The 16,689-nt window shown below is 42.5% G+C and overlaps 1 protein-coding gene across 2 annotated transcripts; it reads right to left on the bottom strand.

Annotated features, from left to right (window-relative positions):
- Positions 1-10,566: 10,566 nt before the first annotated feature.
- LOC120024107 (protein FAM177A1-like) lies at positions 10,567-15,727 on the bottom strand. 2 transcript variants are annotated; one of them, XM_038968247.1, is made up of 5 exons: positions 15,597-15,727; positions 15,074-15,277; positions 14,870-14,936; positions 14,644-14,741; positions 10,567-12,422 (listed from the first exon to the last, which is right to left on the bottom strand). In XM_038968247.1, the coding sequence occupies exons 1-5, from the start codon at positions 15,663-15,665 to the stop codon at positions 12,210-12,212; spliced, it is 651 nt and encodes a 216-aa protein (XP_038824175.1). In that variant the 5' UTR covers positions 15,666-15,727; the 3' UTR covers positions 10,567-12,209. The 2 variants fall into 2 exon arrangements, with proteins under 2 accessions (XP_038824175.1, XP_038824176.1); XM_038968248.1 differs by having other exon boundaries at positions 15,080-15,277.
- Positions 15,728-16,689: the final 962 nt, after the last annotated feature.

The raw sequence follows: 16,689 nt of genomic DNA, 5'->3' as shown, positions 1-16,689 counted from the left end.
ATGAGTCACATATTGGCACACAGTGGAGAACATGATGAGTCACATATCGGCACACAGTGGAGAACATGATGAGTCACATATAGGCACACAGTGGAGAACATGATGAGCCACATAACGGCACACAGTAGAGAACATGATGAGTCACATATAGGCACACAGTGGAGAACATGATGCGTCACATATCGGCACACAGTGGAGAACATGATGCGTCACATATCGGCACACAGTGGAGAACATGATGAGTCACATATTGGCATACAGTGGAGAACATGATGCGTCACATATCGGCACACAGTGGAGAACATGATGAGTCACATATTGGCATACAGTGGAGAACATGATGAGTCACATATCGGCACACAGTGGAGAACATGATGAGTCACATATCGGCACACAGTGGAGAACATGATGCGTCACATATCGGCACACAGTGGAGAACATGATGAGTCACATATTGGCATACAGTGGAGAACATGATGAGTCACATATCGGCACACAGTGGAGAACATGATGAGTCACATATCGGCACACAGTGGAGAACATGATGAGCCACATAACGGCACACAGTAGAGAACATGATGAGTCACATATAGGCACACAGTGGAGAACATGATGCGTCACATATCGGCACACAGTGGAGAACATGATGCGTCACATATCGGCACACAGTGGAGAACATGATGAGTCACATATTGGCATACAGTGGAGAACATGATGCGTCACATATCGGCACACAGTGGAGAACATGATGAGTCACATATTGGCATACAGTGGAGAACATGATGAGTCACATATCGGCACACAGTGGAGAACATGATGAGTCACATATCGGCACACAGTGGAGAACATGATGCGTCACATATCGGCACACAGTGGAGAACATGATGAGTCACATATTGGCATACAGTGGAGAACATGATGAGTCACATATCGGCACACAGTGGAGAACATGATGAGTCACATATCGGCACACAGTGGAGAACATGATGAGCCACATATCGGCACACAGTGGAGAACATGATGAGTCACATATAGGCACACAGTGGAGAACATGATGAGTCACATATCGGCACACAGTGGAGAACATGATGAGTCACATATCTTCACATAGTGGAGAACGTGAGTCGCGTGCATACTGAACTTTACGCTCCCCAAATCCCCCCTAGCATACACTAACGTTTTCATTTAATTCAATAATTAAACCGGCAACAGTATGAAAGGAAAGTTTCCCTCAAGCACCACATTTGGGTATGCACTGAGATAATCATCCAGGAATAGAATCAGATGTATACTTGGCAGCGGTGGGCAGCGTGCTGCTTTAGCCTGGTTAAGGTCATGACTACTACATGGGAATACAAGGGGAATTTGGAGGGAGAGATCCTCCCGTCCACTCCCACAGTAAGAGTGTGTTGGTGATGACGAAGACTGCACGTCATGTGCCAGTAGTCAAACTGTGCCAGTCATCTATTCTAGTCATTGTTGCTAGACTAGGCCTATAAATTAACTATAAATTGGTATTTGGAGTGTAATCCAGTCGATTAATAGAATTTTGATGACCAAGCAAACATTGAATTCTTTATAGATTAGCATAATGGTGCAAATAGTTTTTTGGGAGGTTAAAACTAGAACCAACTGAAGGTTTTCTTTGTCTTAATCCTCACGATGAACTCCTCCTCCTTCTCCTTCTCTTCTTCTATCTACACTACCGTGCAAAAGTTTGGAGTCACTTAGAAATGTCCTTGTTTTTTTTAAAGAAATTGCTGATAATGGGACTCTGTACGTCTCTGTAGATATTCCATTAAAAACCAGCTGTATCCAGCTATAATAGTGATTTACAACATTAACAATGTCTACACTGTATTTCTGATCAATTTGATGTTATTTTAATGGACAAAAAATGCGCTTTTCTTTCAAAAACAAGGACATTTCTATGCGACCCCAAACTTTTGAACGGTAGTGTATATATTTTATATTTTCTTTGCTTTCCTGCTCCCACACATCCCTACTAAAGGGAAGGAGCTGTAGAAATGGGCATCTATGTAAATAACATATTTAAACAGGGAATATTTATAGTTTCTTGGCTGGATCTTCCAAACACTTCTCCTCAACTGCACATTCAACGTTCTTTTTTGGATGATGTTTCAAAAAACACAGGCATGTGCACGCTCTCGCAAAGAGGAGCTCCGGAATTTTGTCAGGGAATTTCCCACCGTGCTCACGGGTATGGCACATCTCCTTCTTGGAATTAATCAGGAGGGAAAGATGTTTATCTGGTATACCCTGTTTCTGAGAAAGAGGAACTTCTGTGGAGGTGCTCAGGTGTTCTTACTGTAGAATGACCAAAAGCAAAGCAGATGTTCTTTCTATGGTCACATGGCTAACAACTACCAGTTAGGTAATGCCGTTGCACAATGTCGACACATATGTATCATTGTATCGTTGTATGTATCATTAAAGCTTGGCCAGAATTCCTCTTTTTCACAGAAATATAGCAGTCTCTGGCTGCGTTTACACAGCAGTCTCTGGCTGCGTTTACACAATTCTTAACTTTTTCCACTAATTGGTCTTTTGACCAATCAGATCAGCTCTTTCGCTAATAATTGGCCAAAATATCAGAATTGGGCTGCATGTGTAAACGCAGGTTGTTCTGACGCAGCACAAGTGGATGCGCTGAATGCATCCTAAACATGCATCCTGTTTGCAACGAGGCAGGTAATACAACATTTTTTTTTGTCCTGAATACAAAGTCTTATGTTTGAGGCAAATCCAATACATCACATTACTGAGTACCACTTTCCAAGTATAGTGGTGGCTGCATCATGATGTGTATGCTTGTAATTGTTAAGGACTGGGGAGTTTTTCAGGATCATAAAATAAACAGAATAAAAATTCTAAAGGAAAACCTAGTTCAGTCTGCTTTCAACCAGACACTGGGAGATGAATTCAACTTTCAGCAGGAAAATAACCTAAAACAAAAGGCCAAATCTACAATGTTCTCATTTTACCTTTATTTAACAAGGCAAGTCAGTTAAGAACAAATTCTTATTTTTAATGACTGCCTAGGAACGGTGGGTTAATTGCCTTGTTCAGGGGAATGACAGATTTTTACCTTGTCAGCTCAGGGATTTGATCTTGCAACCTTTCAGTTACTAGTCCAACACTCTAACCCCTAGGCTACCTGCCACCCCAATGTTAGAGACTTACCCAGAAAGACTCACAGCTGTAATCGCTGCCAAATGTGATTCTAACATGTATTGACTCGAGATGTGAATACTTACAGTATCAGTCAAAAGTTTGGACACACCTACTAATCCCAGGGTTTTTCCTTATTTTTACTATTTTCTACATCGTAGAATAATAGTGAAGACATCAACACTATGAAATAACACATATGGAATCATGTAGTAACCAGAACAGTGTTAAACAAATCAAAATATATTTTATATTTGAGATTCTTCAAATAGCCACCCTTTGCCTTGATGACAGCTTTGCATACTCTTGGCATTCTCTCAACCAGCTTCATGAGGTAGTCACCTGGAATGCATTTCAATTAATAGGTGTGCCTTGTTAAAAGTTAATTTGTGGAATTTCTTTCCTTCTTAATGCTTTTGAGCCATTCGGTTATTTTGTGACAAGGTAGGGGTGGTATACAGACGATAGCCCTATTTGGTAAAAGACCAAGTCCATATTATGGAAAGCAAAGAGAAACAACAGTCCATCATTACTTTAAGACATGAAGGTCAGTCAATCCGGAATCTTTCAAGTACTTTGAAAGTTTCTTCAAGTGCAGTCGCAAAAATAATCAAGCGCTATGATGGAACTGGCTCTCATGAGGACCGCCACAGGAAAGGAAGACCCAGAGTTACCTCTGCTGCAGAGGATAAGTTCATTAGAGTTAACAGCCTCAGAAATTTCAGCCCAAATAAATGCTTCACAGAGTTCAAGTAACAGACACATCTCAACATCAACTGTTCAGAGGAGACTGTGTGAATCAGGCCTTCATGGTCAAATTGCTGCAAAGAAACCACTACTGAAAGACACCAATAAGAACAAGAGACTTGCTTGGGCCAAGAAACACGAGCAATGGACATTAGACCGGTAGAAATCTGTCCTCATCCTGGTCTGATGAGTCAAATTTGCAATTTTTGGTTCCAACCGCCGTGTCTTTGTTGAGACGCCAAGTAGGTGATCTCTGCATGTGTGGTTCCCACCGTGAAGCATGGAGGAGGTGTGATGGTGTGGGGGTGCTTTGCTGGTGACACTGTTGGTTATTTATTTAGAATTCAAGGCACACTTAACCAGCATGGCTACTACAGCATTCTGCAGTGATACGCCATTCCCATCTGGTTTGCCCTTAGTGGGACTATCATTTGATTTTCAACACGACAATGACCTAACACACCTTCAGGCTGTGTAAGGGCTATTTTACCAAGAGGGAGAGTGATGGAGTGCTGCATCAGATGACCTGGCCTCAACAATCACCCGACCTCAACCTAATTCAGATGGTTTGGAATGAAGCTGGTTCAGAGAATGCCAAGAGTGTGCAATGCAGTCGTCAAGGCAAAGGGTGGATACTTTGAAGAATCTCAAATATAAAATACATATTAAATATAACACTTTTTTGGTTACTACATGATTCCATATCTGTTATTTCATAGTTTTGATGTATTCCCTATTATTCTACAATGTAGAAAATAATAAAAATAAAGAAAAACCCTTGAATGAGTAGGTGTATCCAAACTTTTGACTGGTACTGTATGTAAATTAGATATTTCCGTATTTAATTTTCACAAAATTTGCAAAAATGTCTAAAAACATGTTTTTACTTTCTCATTATGGGGTATTGTGTGTAGATGGGTGAGAGAGAGAAAACAATTTAATACATTTTAAATTCTGGCTGTAACACAACAAAATGTAGAATAAGTCAAGGGGTATGAATACTTTCTGAAGGCACTGTATGTCCCACTACATGGACTTATGGGTGAGGTCAGGGAGGGAGGAAACAACACTGGGTTATTTTTGTGTCTTTAGAAAACACAGCATGCACACACGCGCACGCGCACGCACACACACGCGCGCACACGCACGCACGCACGCACATATACTATGGCCTAGGTCTCTACTCTACTATCGCAACCACACCCATGAACGATCAAGAGGATGTTTTACTACCGTTTTACTGTAGCCAGCAATTACATAAGTTGTTCTCACAAAGGAACAGGCTCCCTCCCTTTAAAACAAAAGAAAACACATGGGCAATTTTGTCTTTCGAGTAAAAGCCAACGTAATTATTGAGATCCTTGATTTGTCCCAAGTGGAAACTTAGGTAATTTAACACAGTAGAAATCAACAGAGGTCAGAATCATATGCCCAATGTTAGATTTATATACAGTCTACAGTGCATTTGGAAAGTATTCAGACCCCTTCCCTGTGCAAAGCTGTTATCAAGCAGTAGGGTGGCTACTTGAAAATATCAAATATCAAATATATTTTTACTTGTTTAACACTTTTCTGGATACTACATGATTCCATATGTGTTATTTCATAGTTGTGATGTCTTCAGTAGGTGTGTCAAAACGTTTTACTGGTACTGTATGTAAATGTGATATTGCAGTTTTTTTTAATACATTTGCAAAAATTATAAAAACAGTTGTTGCTTTGTCATTATGGAGTATTGTGTGTTGATTGATGAGGGGGAAAAAAACTATTTAATCAATTTTAGAATTAGGCTGTAACGTAAGAAAACGCGTAGGCCTAGCTAGTGGGACTATTCATGTAGGCCTAGCTAGTGGGACTATTCATGTAGGCCTAGCTAGTGGGACTATTCATGTAGGCCTAGCTAGTGGGACTATTCATGTAGGCCTAGCTAGTGGGACTATTCATGTAGGCCTAGCTAGTGGGACTATTCATGTAGGCCTAACCACTGTAAATAATAGTTTGTTCTTAACTGACTTTCCTAGTTAAATAAAAAAATGTAGTGTGGGACATACTGTAGCTCTCCCTCCCACCCACAACCAAGGCTTGGAGTACTTCCTGGTCCAACATTTTCACAACACCCAAATCTCACCATTCCCTAGCCGCAATCCAAACCACATGTCTTCACCATGACAGTAGACCTACACTACTATGGTATCACCATGAGCCTGGCAAGGAAGGCTTCATTCACCCTAACTATTTACCTTCAATTTCTTAATTATCTTAGTTTCTTAAGTCTGGTGGCCAGGGGTTTTTCCTCAGTAGATTAGAATTATTGCAGAGATCAACAGAATACAAGACAACATATATAGATATAGATATAGAAGAATGTGAGGAGAGGAACACTTTTCTTTGTAGAGCCAGACAGTGTCATTGAAGTGCATTTGAGAGTTGGACAATCGGAACATCTTGTCCAGGGCAAAAGGATGATGAAAAGGACTACAAACCTCCTGAGTGGGACAGGAGGAAATTCCCTGCTTTTGTTGTGCTTTACAACAACCCACGCAACATGGGGCGGTAAAACCATACATATTTTTAGCGCAGGTGGGTATGATTACCCGCTAGCCACACTCATTAAAGTCTAAACTGTTATTCACATTTTTTGTACTGGATTTTCATGGCGAGTTAAGGCTTTGAGTGGCTGTGTTTGTAGCTGCATGCAGCGAGGCGCTGCGGGGAGATTCTTTTCATTCTTCCCTAACCAGAGTGAGGAGAGGACACGTGGTGAGGTGTAAGACCTTAGGGTATTGCACTTTATACCTCTGAAGCTGAAGACAGAGCTTGTCTCTCCCTCAGATGCAGTATATTTACATTGACTGGTGCTTTTATATCTGGCCCTTTCAACCTCCCAACACAAAGGCCTTGGTCCCGCGCCTCCGTCTGTCCATCTGTTTGTCTGTCTCACTGTCTATCTGTGAGGAAGCTGAGGAGAGATGCATAGAATTGGGGGAAGGATGGGGAGATGAATGATTAACGGAGGAAAGCGAGCACCTCCCTTTGTTCTGACTTCTTCAGGGAATCATTATACTAAACAACGTGTGGCGGCACAGAGAGGAATTCCCCCTGTTCAACTTCAAACTATCACAGATCTGCATCTGGTCTATTTGTACTACATACAGCTGGCCCAGAACTACCCAGAACCCCCGCCCTTCTCCACGGTATAGTAGTGCTATTGGCCTCCGCTCTGCCCTGCTCTGAATCTGGACAATCACTTTAGCTGGACATAAACAGAGCCAGTACCAGCCCTAGGCCAATCCTACTACACACAGACAGAGGCAGAGCCAGCACCAGCTCAAGTTCTACTCCTAGTCAGGCCACCAATTGCAGACTCAGAGCAATTGGCGGATGCATGGGAGTCAGTCTCAGTCTCAGTCTGTGAAGCACATTATCTGCTGCAAGCTGGTATAAAGGATGAAAGGTGGTGGAGGGAAAGTCTGGGGGATTTCAGAGAGATCTGCAGTGGCCAAATCAGGATTTAAAAGTCCTACTAGAGGTCAACGGTCATTTGGCACCTTGCTCTGTGAATTAGTGAAGTAGTGTTTCTCATTACACACTGCAGAGGGTGCATCCCAAATCGTACTCTATTCATGACACCCATAGGGCTCTGGTCAAAAGTAGTGCACTATATAGGGAATAGGGCACACACCTAGAATTTCTCTGCCATGTCTGATGAGAAACAGTGTTAGCCAGGGCTTTATAATTGGTTTCTGGTTTAATGGACATCTGGTCCATGAATATGTCAGCAGCTGCAGGTCAGTATAGTTTGTGAATGCATGGTTGCATATTATGTGTCAGCTATGGTGGCACCTACTGTATGTTAGCAGCCTTGCTGCTGTGTGTAGGCTGTGCAGAAAGGAGGCAGTGCAGATCAGTGGTGTCAGGGACTTTCCAGACCAGGGTTGTGTGTGTGAAGTGCACTTGTACAGACTGTGCCATTAACGCTACTGAAGAACGCACTTAGCAAGTCTGACCAGACAAGCAACATTGACCTATTACAAAACAGCCTGCTTGCACGACAACAAAACAACAGCCTATATGGTACTCATTAAGGATCTAAAATAATCCCCATTTCATTTGGCCTTTGATGCCATTAAAAATCATTTGAAGTCATAAGAACTATTAAAGAAATACTACCATGCGGTTTAGGTTGCTACGTTATGCTGCTTTTATTGGATCAACGTATGGAATGTGCCTCATGTTACTGGAAGACCAGTCTTCTCCTAGCAGTATGCAAAGTATACAATTCAAAGCAATAAACTTCAGATTATGACTAGAATGTAACATGCAAAGTTGAAAAGTTGGACACAATAACACTTTGCATGAAACTGCGCAATACCCACTATCATGCATGTTGTCTCTTTCCTCCATTTAGTCTGTAGGAATGTGGTAAAATGTTCTTGAAGGGTGTTCCTCAGCTCCAAGACTTCCATTCCAGGTTTGTAGTATTCTTATTCTATGTTGTTTTGCCCCAGGAGAGACAGGGAAGAAGAGGAGACCACGGTTTTAGTCAGGCTGTTAGTAACCTTATAAGGAAGCATTCACGCACGTACACACAGACAGACAGACAGACATGCACACACGACTGAGTGGTGTGGAAATTCCCTTCTCCTCTGACTGACAGTAGGGCCTAAATAAGAGGCTTGGCTGACCGCAGCAGAGGCCCACTGTGGAGGAGGCAGAGAGGGGGGTGGCTGCTGCTATTCTCATCTCTGGGATAAACGCTGAAAATAAGGTCTGAGGTTAACACGGGTTTAGGATATTATCAGTCAGTTAACATGACCTCTATGAATTATGAAGCCAGTGGGCGTCTGGCTGGGCTGGTTGGCTAAGCAGGTAGCTGTCCAACTCTGCTATGCCCTCCTATTAAAGAGTCTGCTCTAGTGATTACTGTGCCATCTGGAACTAGAGGATGTAGTTACATCAGCTATGAGAGCTAGAAGGCCTACCATTCGTCTGGTCCTATACTACTCTATGTGCTGCAGCCAACTCCTTTAAACTGGAGTTGTCATGCCATACAGTGGGACCAGGCTAAGGTACAATGGCTGGATGAGTGAAATGAGGAAGATACACGTGTTGTTCCCAGACTGAGATATATGTAAATATTTGAGATATAAAGTACAAGCAAATATTTGACGCATGCATGCAAACACACACGTACACACACAAGAAATGGCATTGTGGCGTTAATATGGATTTTCCCTCCTTAATCACACACATTATCACATACACTGTCCCAGATGACTGCTGTGTTTATCAATGTCTGCCAAGCTCAGGCCAGGGAATAAGAGGATCTTCTCTTCTCTTCACACACAACTGACAAACCAAACAGACTTCCAACAGGCTTTGAATATTTTATACGTATTGTTCTAAAAGATAATCTTCCTCAGCTATCACTTTTTGTGAATTGTGAAGTATTTGTGTAATCAAAACAAGCACATGAAGCACATAAAGGCTTCATAATTCAGAGGTCATGTTAACTGACTGATATTATCCTAAACCCGTGTTAACCTCAGACCTTATTTTCGGCGTTTATCCCAAAACCCCATTCTTTCCCCATTCATTACCCCCATAGCAATGGCTGAACAAACCAGAGGTAACTCATTTCTGTTTTTTAGAACTACAAGATGGCGAGCTCTATTGTTGTCTCACAGTAACCCCTCAGCCTCCTTTATAATTGTACAATAGCACCCTCTAGTGGAATATTTGTGTATTGCCAGTATTTGGTAACTAGATTAGAATTTCTAGAATCTAGTGGAATGACAGTGTATAGCCAGTCTCGGTTGGTCACCCAATAGTTACAGAGCTGTTACTCTAACATATCATCTAAACCCCAAAATACATCATGATCCACTGCCTGTCTCAGTCTGGTGTATGAGTGCCACTCTGTCTGTCTATAGCTTCTTTGTTGCCGTAGTGAACTGTTCGTGAATGTCACTGTGTCCGGCCGTGCTGACTGGACAGTGGGATGACTGAGGGTTTGTTTGCAGTATAAGGCTGTCCTTGTGTAGTTTGGCTGGATGCTTTCACGGCACAGACCCCCATACGCTACGCAACGCTGAGTAACGATGAACTGTCTGTCTCACCATGGTACAACCACCCAGAACTACAGTGCCATAACAAAGTATGAATAAGCTTAGCCTAAAATGGCTGAATTGCCAATATGGTGTATAAAGTAAATATACGGTTACTTTTGGCTATTATAATCCATAGAGAAATCACTCCTACATTCTCCTATGAGACACTATATGTTCTATGGTAAGTGAATGGAGATCAGCAGGTCACGGTGTATGGTTTTCTAGCTATCTCTTAATGTTGACAGAGAGGTCATAGCTGTAGGTCATTCTGGACTAGAGAGAGAAGCCCACACTGACCTGACCTGGGATTGGCTGCATTGGGAGGTTAGCCAACAGAATGTCACCTCAAGCAGTTCTAGAAAAGGACACAGAAGTCTTTGTTAACCAATAAAGACAAAAGACAATCACGTGTCACTCACTCACTCACAGACACAGTACCACCACATGAGCCAGAGAGAATCCACCACGGATCCTAGCTGACTGGCCAACATGACAGACAGATGAGCAAATACTGTAGTTAAAGCATAGTTAAGTATATTTATTAACAGTTTATCAAGGTGTTGTTACATAAAGTAGGTTGTAAAAAAGTGCTCAGAAAATACAAAAATAATAATAAATATGTGAATATCAAAAGAATGTTTAACATAAGTTCCTTTACAACAAGGGCAACTGTGCATTAGGCCAATGGACTAGTAAAAACAAATATGACATAGATTATACTCCCTTTACAAAATCTCAGCTACACCAATAGCCTGAAAAGATGTTCCAAATTACAAGTCACCAAGTGACCACAAGCCAGTAATGCTACACAGAGAAACAACACACCATGTTTAGGTCAGTGCTCAACCAAGTATTTAAACAAATGTTGTCTAAATTAAAACGAGTGACATGCTAGTAGTAGTGTATAAAGGAGGAAGGCTTCCTGTGTTCGAGTGCATTAAGGTTTAGGCTACTACTTGGCTCTGTGGTTTAGGCTAAAAAGAACACAGCCCTTCAGAGGCACCAGATAGATAGACACAAGGTTGGAATGTTAGGACCAGCCTCCAGTTAGGGGTAAGGCCACTGGAGACACATAGTTAAACGATACAGTACTACTACCGTACCACACTGTGCCTGTACTATAGGATTACAGAAAGGACAGTGGCACTGCACTGCCCACTGAAGGCTAGCCCTGTAGTCGGATCAGCTTCTGCTTCAACCGACTCAAACAAACTTCTTTGTCGCTACTCTGTCATTGTCTTTTGCTGTTTGTTGTCATAGTTCTTTGTAGTCTGGTATTAATGGCATGACAGAGGCGTGGGCTAAAGCAGTAGCAGGTCTGACTCCCAGGTTTATAGATGGCTCCTTCATATCCACAACCAAATGTGAGCTCAGAGAGTAGTGCTGAGCGATTAGTGTTTTTACAGGTCGGTTCTGTTTCGGTTCGATATTTAAAAAATAATCATGGTTTTCAATTTCGGTTTCAATCATTTTTGCAAACATAAAATGCAATATGCATTATGTGGGTTGAATGCTGTAACACAGAATAAAACTATTAATAAAAGTCCCATGATGGTAGTGACTGCCCATCACTTATTAACCATAATTTATTCACATTACTTTATTCAAATATTTCAGTTGTGTATATTACATTTGTTTTATTTGATTCATTTATATTCAATTCCAAGTCATCATATCTATAGAGCTGCTGCCTGACAAAATCACTATTTAAGTTGTTCTTAAAAAGTAAATAAGGCATACGTTTGACGGCTGAATACCAAGTGATTTCTACCAATATCAATCACTTAGATCATGTATTTTCAGGTAGAGATACCTCGCGAAGCAACAGCTGCTCTCTATATCACCTCACAATCTCGCATTCTTCTCTCTTCTGTAGAAGCAGTAAAAGAAACAGACCGGACAAGCAGATGCGAAATGGATTATGGGTATTATAGTTAATTACCACGTTTTACATGCTAAACTATGTAGAATATTGGCCTGTTGGAAACTACAACGCCGTACTACATCGCACAGTTCAGTCTGGATCTGATTTATCTCTAGAGAAATTTCGGTTAATCGTTCAGCACTATCAGAGAGACAGACCACAGAGCGCCTCCACCTCCTTGACAAATTAAAACAAAACAAATATGGACAACACATAATCATCTCTCCAGAAGTCAGTTAGGTTGTTGTCGTGACAATGGCTGGGACCCTGATGGCAGTAGGCGTGGCCTTGGCCTCTTTCTCAACCTGATAGGTGTCCGTGGAGTGGGGGGTGGTAGCGGTTCCCTCTGGCTGATCCGTCATTGGTCCATGGATCTCCTCGTCCTGATTCTCGACAAAGTATTGCTCCGCCTCCTCTGATAACCGGTTGTCCTCATCTTCCTCCTCCTTCTGCGAAGAAAAGACAAGAAGTTGTTAATGGAATGCTCATAAACACAAACATGTGAACCATCAATGCCCTTTAGGCATCCATTTCAAGTGAATGTGGCTCCGTATTAATGATCTCATAACCTAAACCCCGGCAGATGTGGTGTGATCAACGTGAGACTAGTAATCTCATACTGATTTAAACAACTGTATAGAGGCCTACCTCTTACCTCATCCTGTAATACTCGCAGAGCAGTGGTATTCAAACTTTTTCAGCGGGGACCCCCATTTCTTTTCAAAGGAATTGTCTGTAGAGCTCCGAGACAAGATTGTGCCGAGGCACAGATCTGGGGAAGGGTACCAAAAAATGTCTGCAGCATTGAAAGTCCAAAAACAGTGGCCTCCTGCATTCTTAAATGGAAGAAGTTTAGAACCACCAAGACTCTTCCTATAGCTGGCCACCCGGCCAAACTGAGCAATCGGGGGAGAAGGGCCTTGGTCAGGGAGGTGACCAAGAACCCGATGGTCACTCTGACAGAGCTCCAGAGTTTCTCTGTCGAGATGGGAGAACTTTCCAGAAGGACAACCATATCTGTAGCACTCCACCAATCAGGTTTCAATGCCAAGAGGAAACCTGGCACCATCCCTACGGTGAAGCATGGTGGTGGCAGCATCATCATGCTGTGGGGATGTTTTTCAGCAGCAGGGACTGGGAGACTAGTCAGGATCGAGGGAAAGATGAACAGAGCAAAGTACAGAGATCCTCGATGAAAACCTACTCCAGAGCACTCAGGACCTCAGACTGAGGTGAAGGTTCACCTTCCAACAGGACAACGACCCTAAGCACACAGCCAAGACAACGCAGGAGTGGCTTTGGGACAAGTCTCTGAATGTCCTTGAGTGGCCCAGCCAGAGCCCGGACTTGAACCCGAGAGAACATCTCTGGAGAGACCAGAAAATAGCTGTCCAGCGATGCTCCACATTCAACCTGACAGAGCTTGAGAGGATCTGCAGAGAAGAATGGGAGAAACTCTCCAAATACAGGTGTGCCAAGCTTGTAGCATCATACCCAAGAAGACTCGAGGTTGTAATCACTGCCAAAGGTGCTTCAACAAAGTACTGAGTAAAGGGTCTGAATACTTTTTTAGTCATTATGGGGTATTGTGTGTAGTTTGATAAGGTAAAAAAAAACATATTTAATCCATTTTAGAATAAGGCTGTAAAGTAACAAAATGTGGAAAAAGTCAAGGGGTCTGAATACTTTTCAAATGTGCTGTACATTGTCCCCATACAATAATCTGTACACTTAAATTTTAGCCCCCGCCCACATAAGATTTTTTTATTTATTCCATTGCAATTCCCCCGGGTGGCAACACCAACTTTGAATACCACTGTCGTAGAGGAAGTTACTGGAGTGTTTTTGACCTGACGAAGATCTGTTTCAGCTTGAAACGTAGTCAATAAAGCAGTGAATTGAGAGCTTAAAGAATGTGCGGGCCTTCTTGTTCTTTAATAGTATTCTTTATTAGCCCAGCACCTATGTTTTTAAGGATGTGCGTATGACCACAAACTTTTCAATAGAAGTTACTGTAGTGCTCATAGAAATAATGAGACTACTGTAATCGCGCCCACCATCCGGCCCTCTCTGTCGAGACGTCTGATATCCAAGTGCCTTGGAATGGGACTTGACTGGAAGTCTATGGCAGGATTGGAAGAAACAACCGCTGGTTTTAATTGGCTGAGCTCGCAGTCTATCACCATCCAGCATTACCCTTAAAAACACCCCTCTGGATTTCCAAGTGCGAGCAGTGCAAGTGATTTAGGCTAAACAAGGAAGTGAGTTTGGGAAATAGCATGCATTTTAGAAATAATTTACACATATAAACTTTATATGCCTGAACTCAATCAATTTGGCTTCCCAAAAATAACGTGGTCGCTGTGATAGAACATTACTTTTCATTTACATTTTTTTCTGCATTTTTCAAAGTCCCATCTAATACAGCTGCAGCGGGCTCTTTCTCCCACCCTTTCAATTCCCACTTGTTGCTGTGTTTCCAGGCTCTATATGCGGTAGCAGTTGACTGGGGATTAGGTTACTGTTACTACTACAACACTCTTATAGACACATGCAAAGCATCTATGCCCTTCTATAATTCTATACACTTTAGGCATCCCTTTCAAGACGTAAGCCCTCTTAGTGATGGCCCTCTTAGTGATGGCCCTCATCTGCTTGTTGTGTACATACCTCCTTCCTCATCCTGTAATACTCGTCGATGGCGTACTGGTATTTGGCCGATGTGATTCCAAAGAGCGAGGCCATCCTCTCCCCGAGGTAGTCACAAGCTGAAAAACACATTCTGGAGTTTTACCAACAGCATAGTATTCAAGGCAGTATCAAGGTAATGTACGGCAGGAGAAGGCCATCAACCCTAGAGGTTTATAATACATATTGTCTCATGTCAGGCACCCACCTGAAACAGTGGAGGTAGCTGCTCTCCACATATGGAACCAGAAGTACGGGCCCCAAGTCAGCTTGTTCTGACACACACAAACATGGGTTATTACCAGGTTTTGGAACACATATTATAGGAAGTACAGACGTTAATCGTACATTTCAGTAAAATACACACAAACTAAAAACACGCACACACACTTCTATTTAACACACTACACACCCTCACCGCATCCACAGGGGGGGACAGTAGGTCCTTCTTCTCTGGTTCCTTGTCCTCCCCCTCCTCCTCGTCTGTACTGTACTCTTCCATGGTTTCTCCGCTAGAGAAATGGATGATCCTTCGTGGGGCTTTCTCTTCTTTCTGATCCCCCTTCTCCAGGTCTCCCAGCTCGACACTCTCAAAGTCCTTCCCTGTGCTGGGGCTCTGGGACACACAGACACAGACACAGACACAGACACACACACACACACACACACACACACACACACACACACACAGCTTGTTGATGACAGGCTGCTGCTTACACACAATTAGATAATCAACCATTTCTATGTGCATCAATGTCCGATTTTTACATAGGCCTACCCGTAGCATGGCCTACGTTTTAAGCGTCAGCATGAGACGACAGGCACGAAAACATAGATGCACTGAATTGTAGTAACGTTAACTAGCTAACGCTAGCTAGCTGGTCTGAAAACACCGATAATAAACACTTTTCATAATCTTGACCTGCCGAGCCTACCTTCTCTACGTCCATCGTTTGGCCCAAAGACACATTCACGTTGGTGAGATACAGAGATATTTCGGCCATGGTGCCTCTTTCTTTGTATTCTCGGATGTTTAGCCTGCCCTACACACCCATGCTCGTGGGCATTTAAGCCCTGAACGATGCCCGACAGGCAGTCTGTCTCTCCTACGCTGCGTGCCGCCCCCAAGAACACAGCAAATCGCATGCAATTAACACTGTAGCTAACTCGGCTAGTCTTGTAAGCAAACAAGCTAACTAGTTAGCTATGTAGTCTTGTTAGCAAACTAGCTTGTTATCTGTGCTGGTTGTTAGCTTGCATAACTGATTTGTGTATAATTATAAGAGACAGTTCATGTTTTGTGGATAATATTTACATTTACAGAGTGAGTGGCTGATCAGATTCAATTTCAGCCTTAGATATTGATCAGATTCAATAGCAGCTTCAGAGGCTGATAAGTCAGGATTCTGCCTAGATACCATAGGCAGCAAGACCACCTAGTTAACTAGCTAGCTCACAAGACTAGCCAAGTTTGCTGCTATGTTCCTTGAATGCGATTGGCTGTGGTCTTGGGGGTGACACGCAGCCTGGGAGACAGAGCTGCCTGTCAGGCATCGTTCAGGGCTTAAATGCGCCATCTCCTTCATCTTCAACAATATATTGCTGTTCGTACAATTGAGTGTGCATGTCGCCACCTACTGGCTAGGAACATAACAATGGCAGTGCATTTCTTGCCATCTGTTATCTTGACTTCAATTTGTTAGGTAGCTGTGTGGTTTTAGAGACCACCAGTAAGGTCATTCTTGTGTTTTGATACTGTGTTCATTCGCAGGCAAAATTTAAGAGTTTGCTTAATGTATATTCATGCTTTGTAGTATTGTGTACACTTTGCTTGTGACTCTTTTTATACTAGTTAATTGTGCTTTCGCCTGTGTGCTGTGCCATTGAGATACATTGAGAATTAAAACTGCTTGTGAAGACTGTACTGATTGTACTAGCCTCTTAGTGAAGAGCCACTGACAAGACCTGTGGATCTTTGTGGAATCCTGCCAGCCCCATAACCTGTTTCAACAAGGTGCAGGGTGATCC

This window comes from Salvelinus namaycush, chromosome 29 (genome assembly GCF_016432855.1).
Source record: "Salvelinus namaycush isolate Seneca chromosome 29, SaNama_1.0, whole genome shotgun sequence".
NCBI lineage: Eukaryota > Metazoa > Chordata > Actinopteri > Salmoniformes > Salmonidae > Salvelinus > Salvelinus namaycush.
This window is presented reverse-complemented; position numbering and strand designations above follow the sequence as displayed.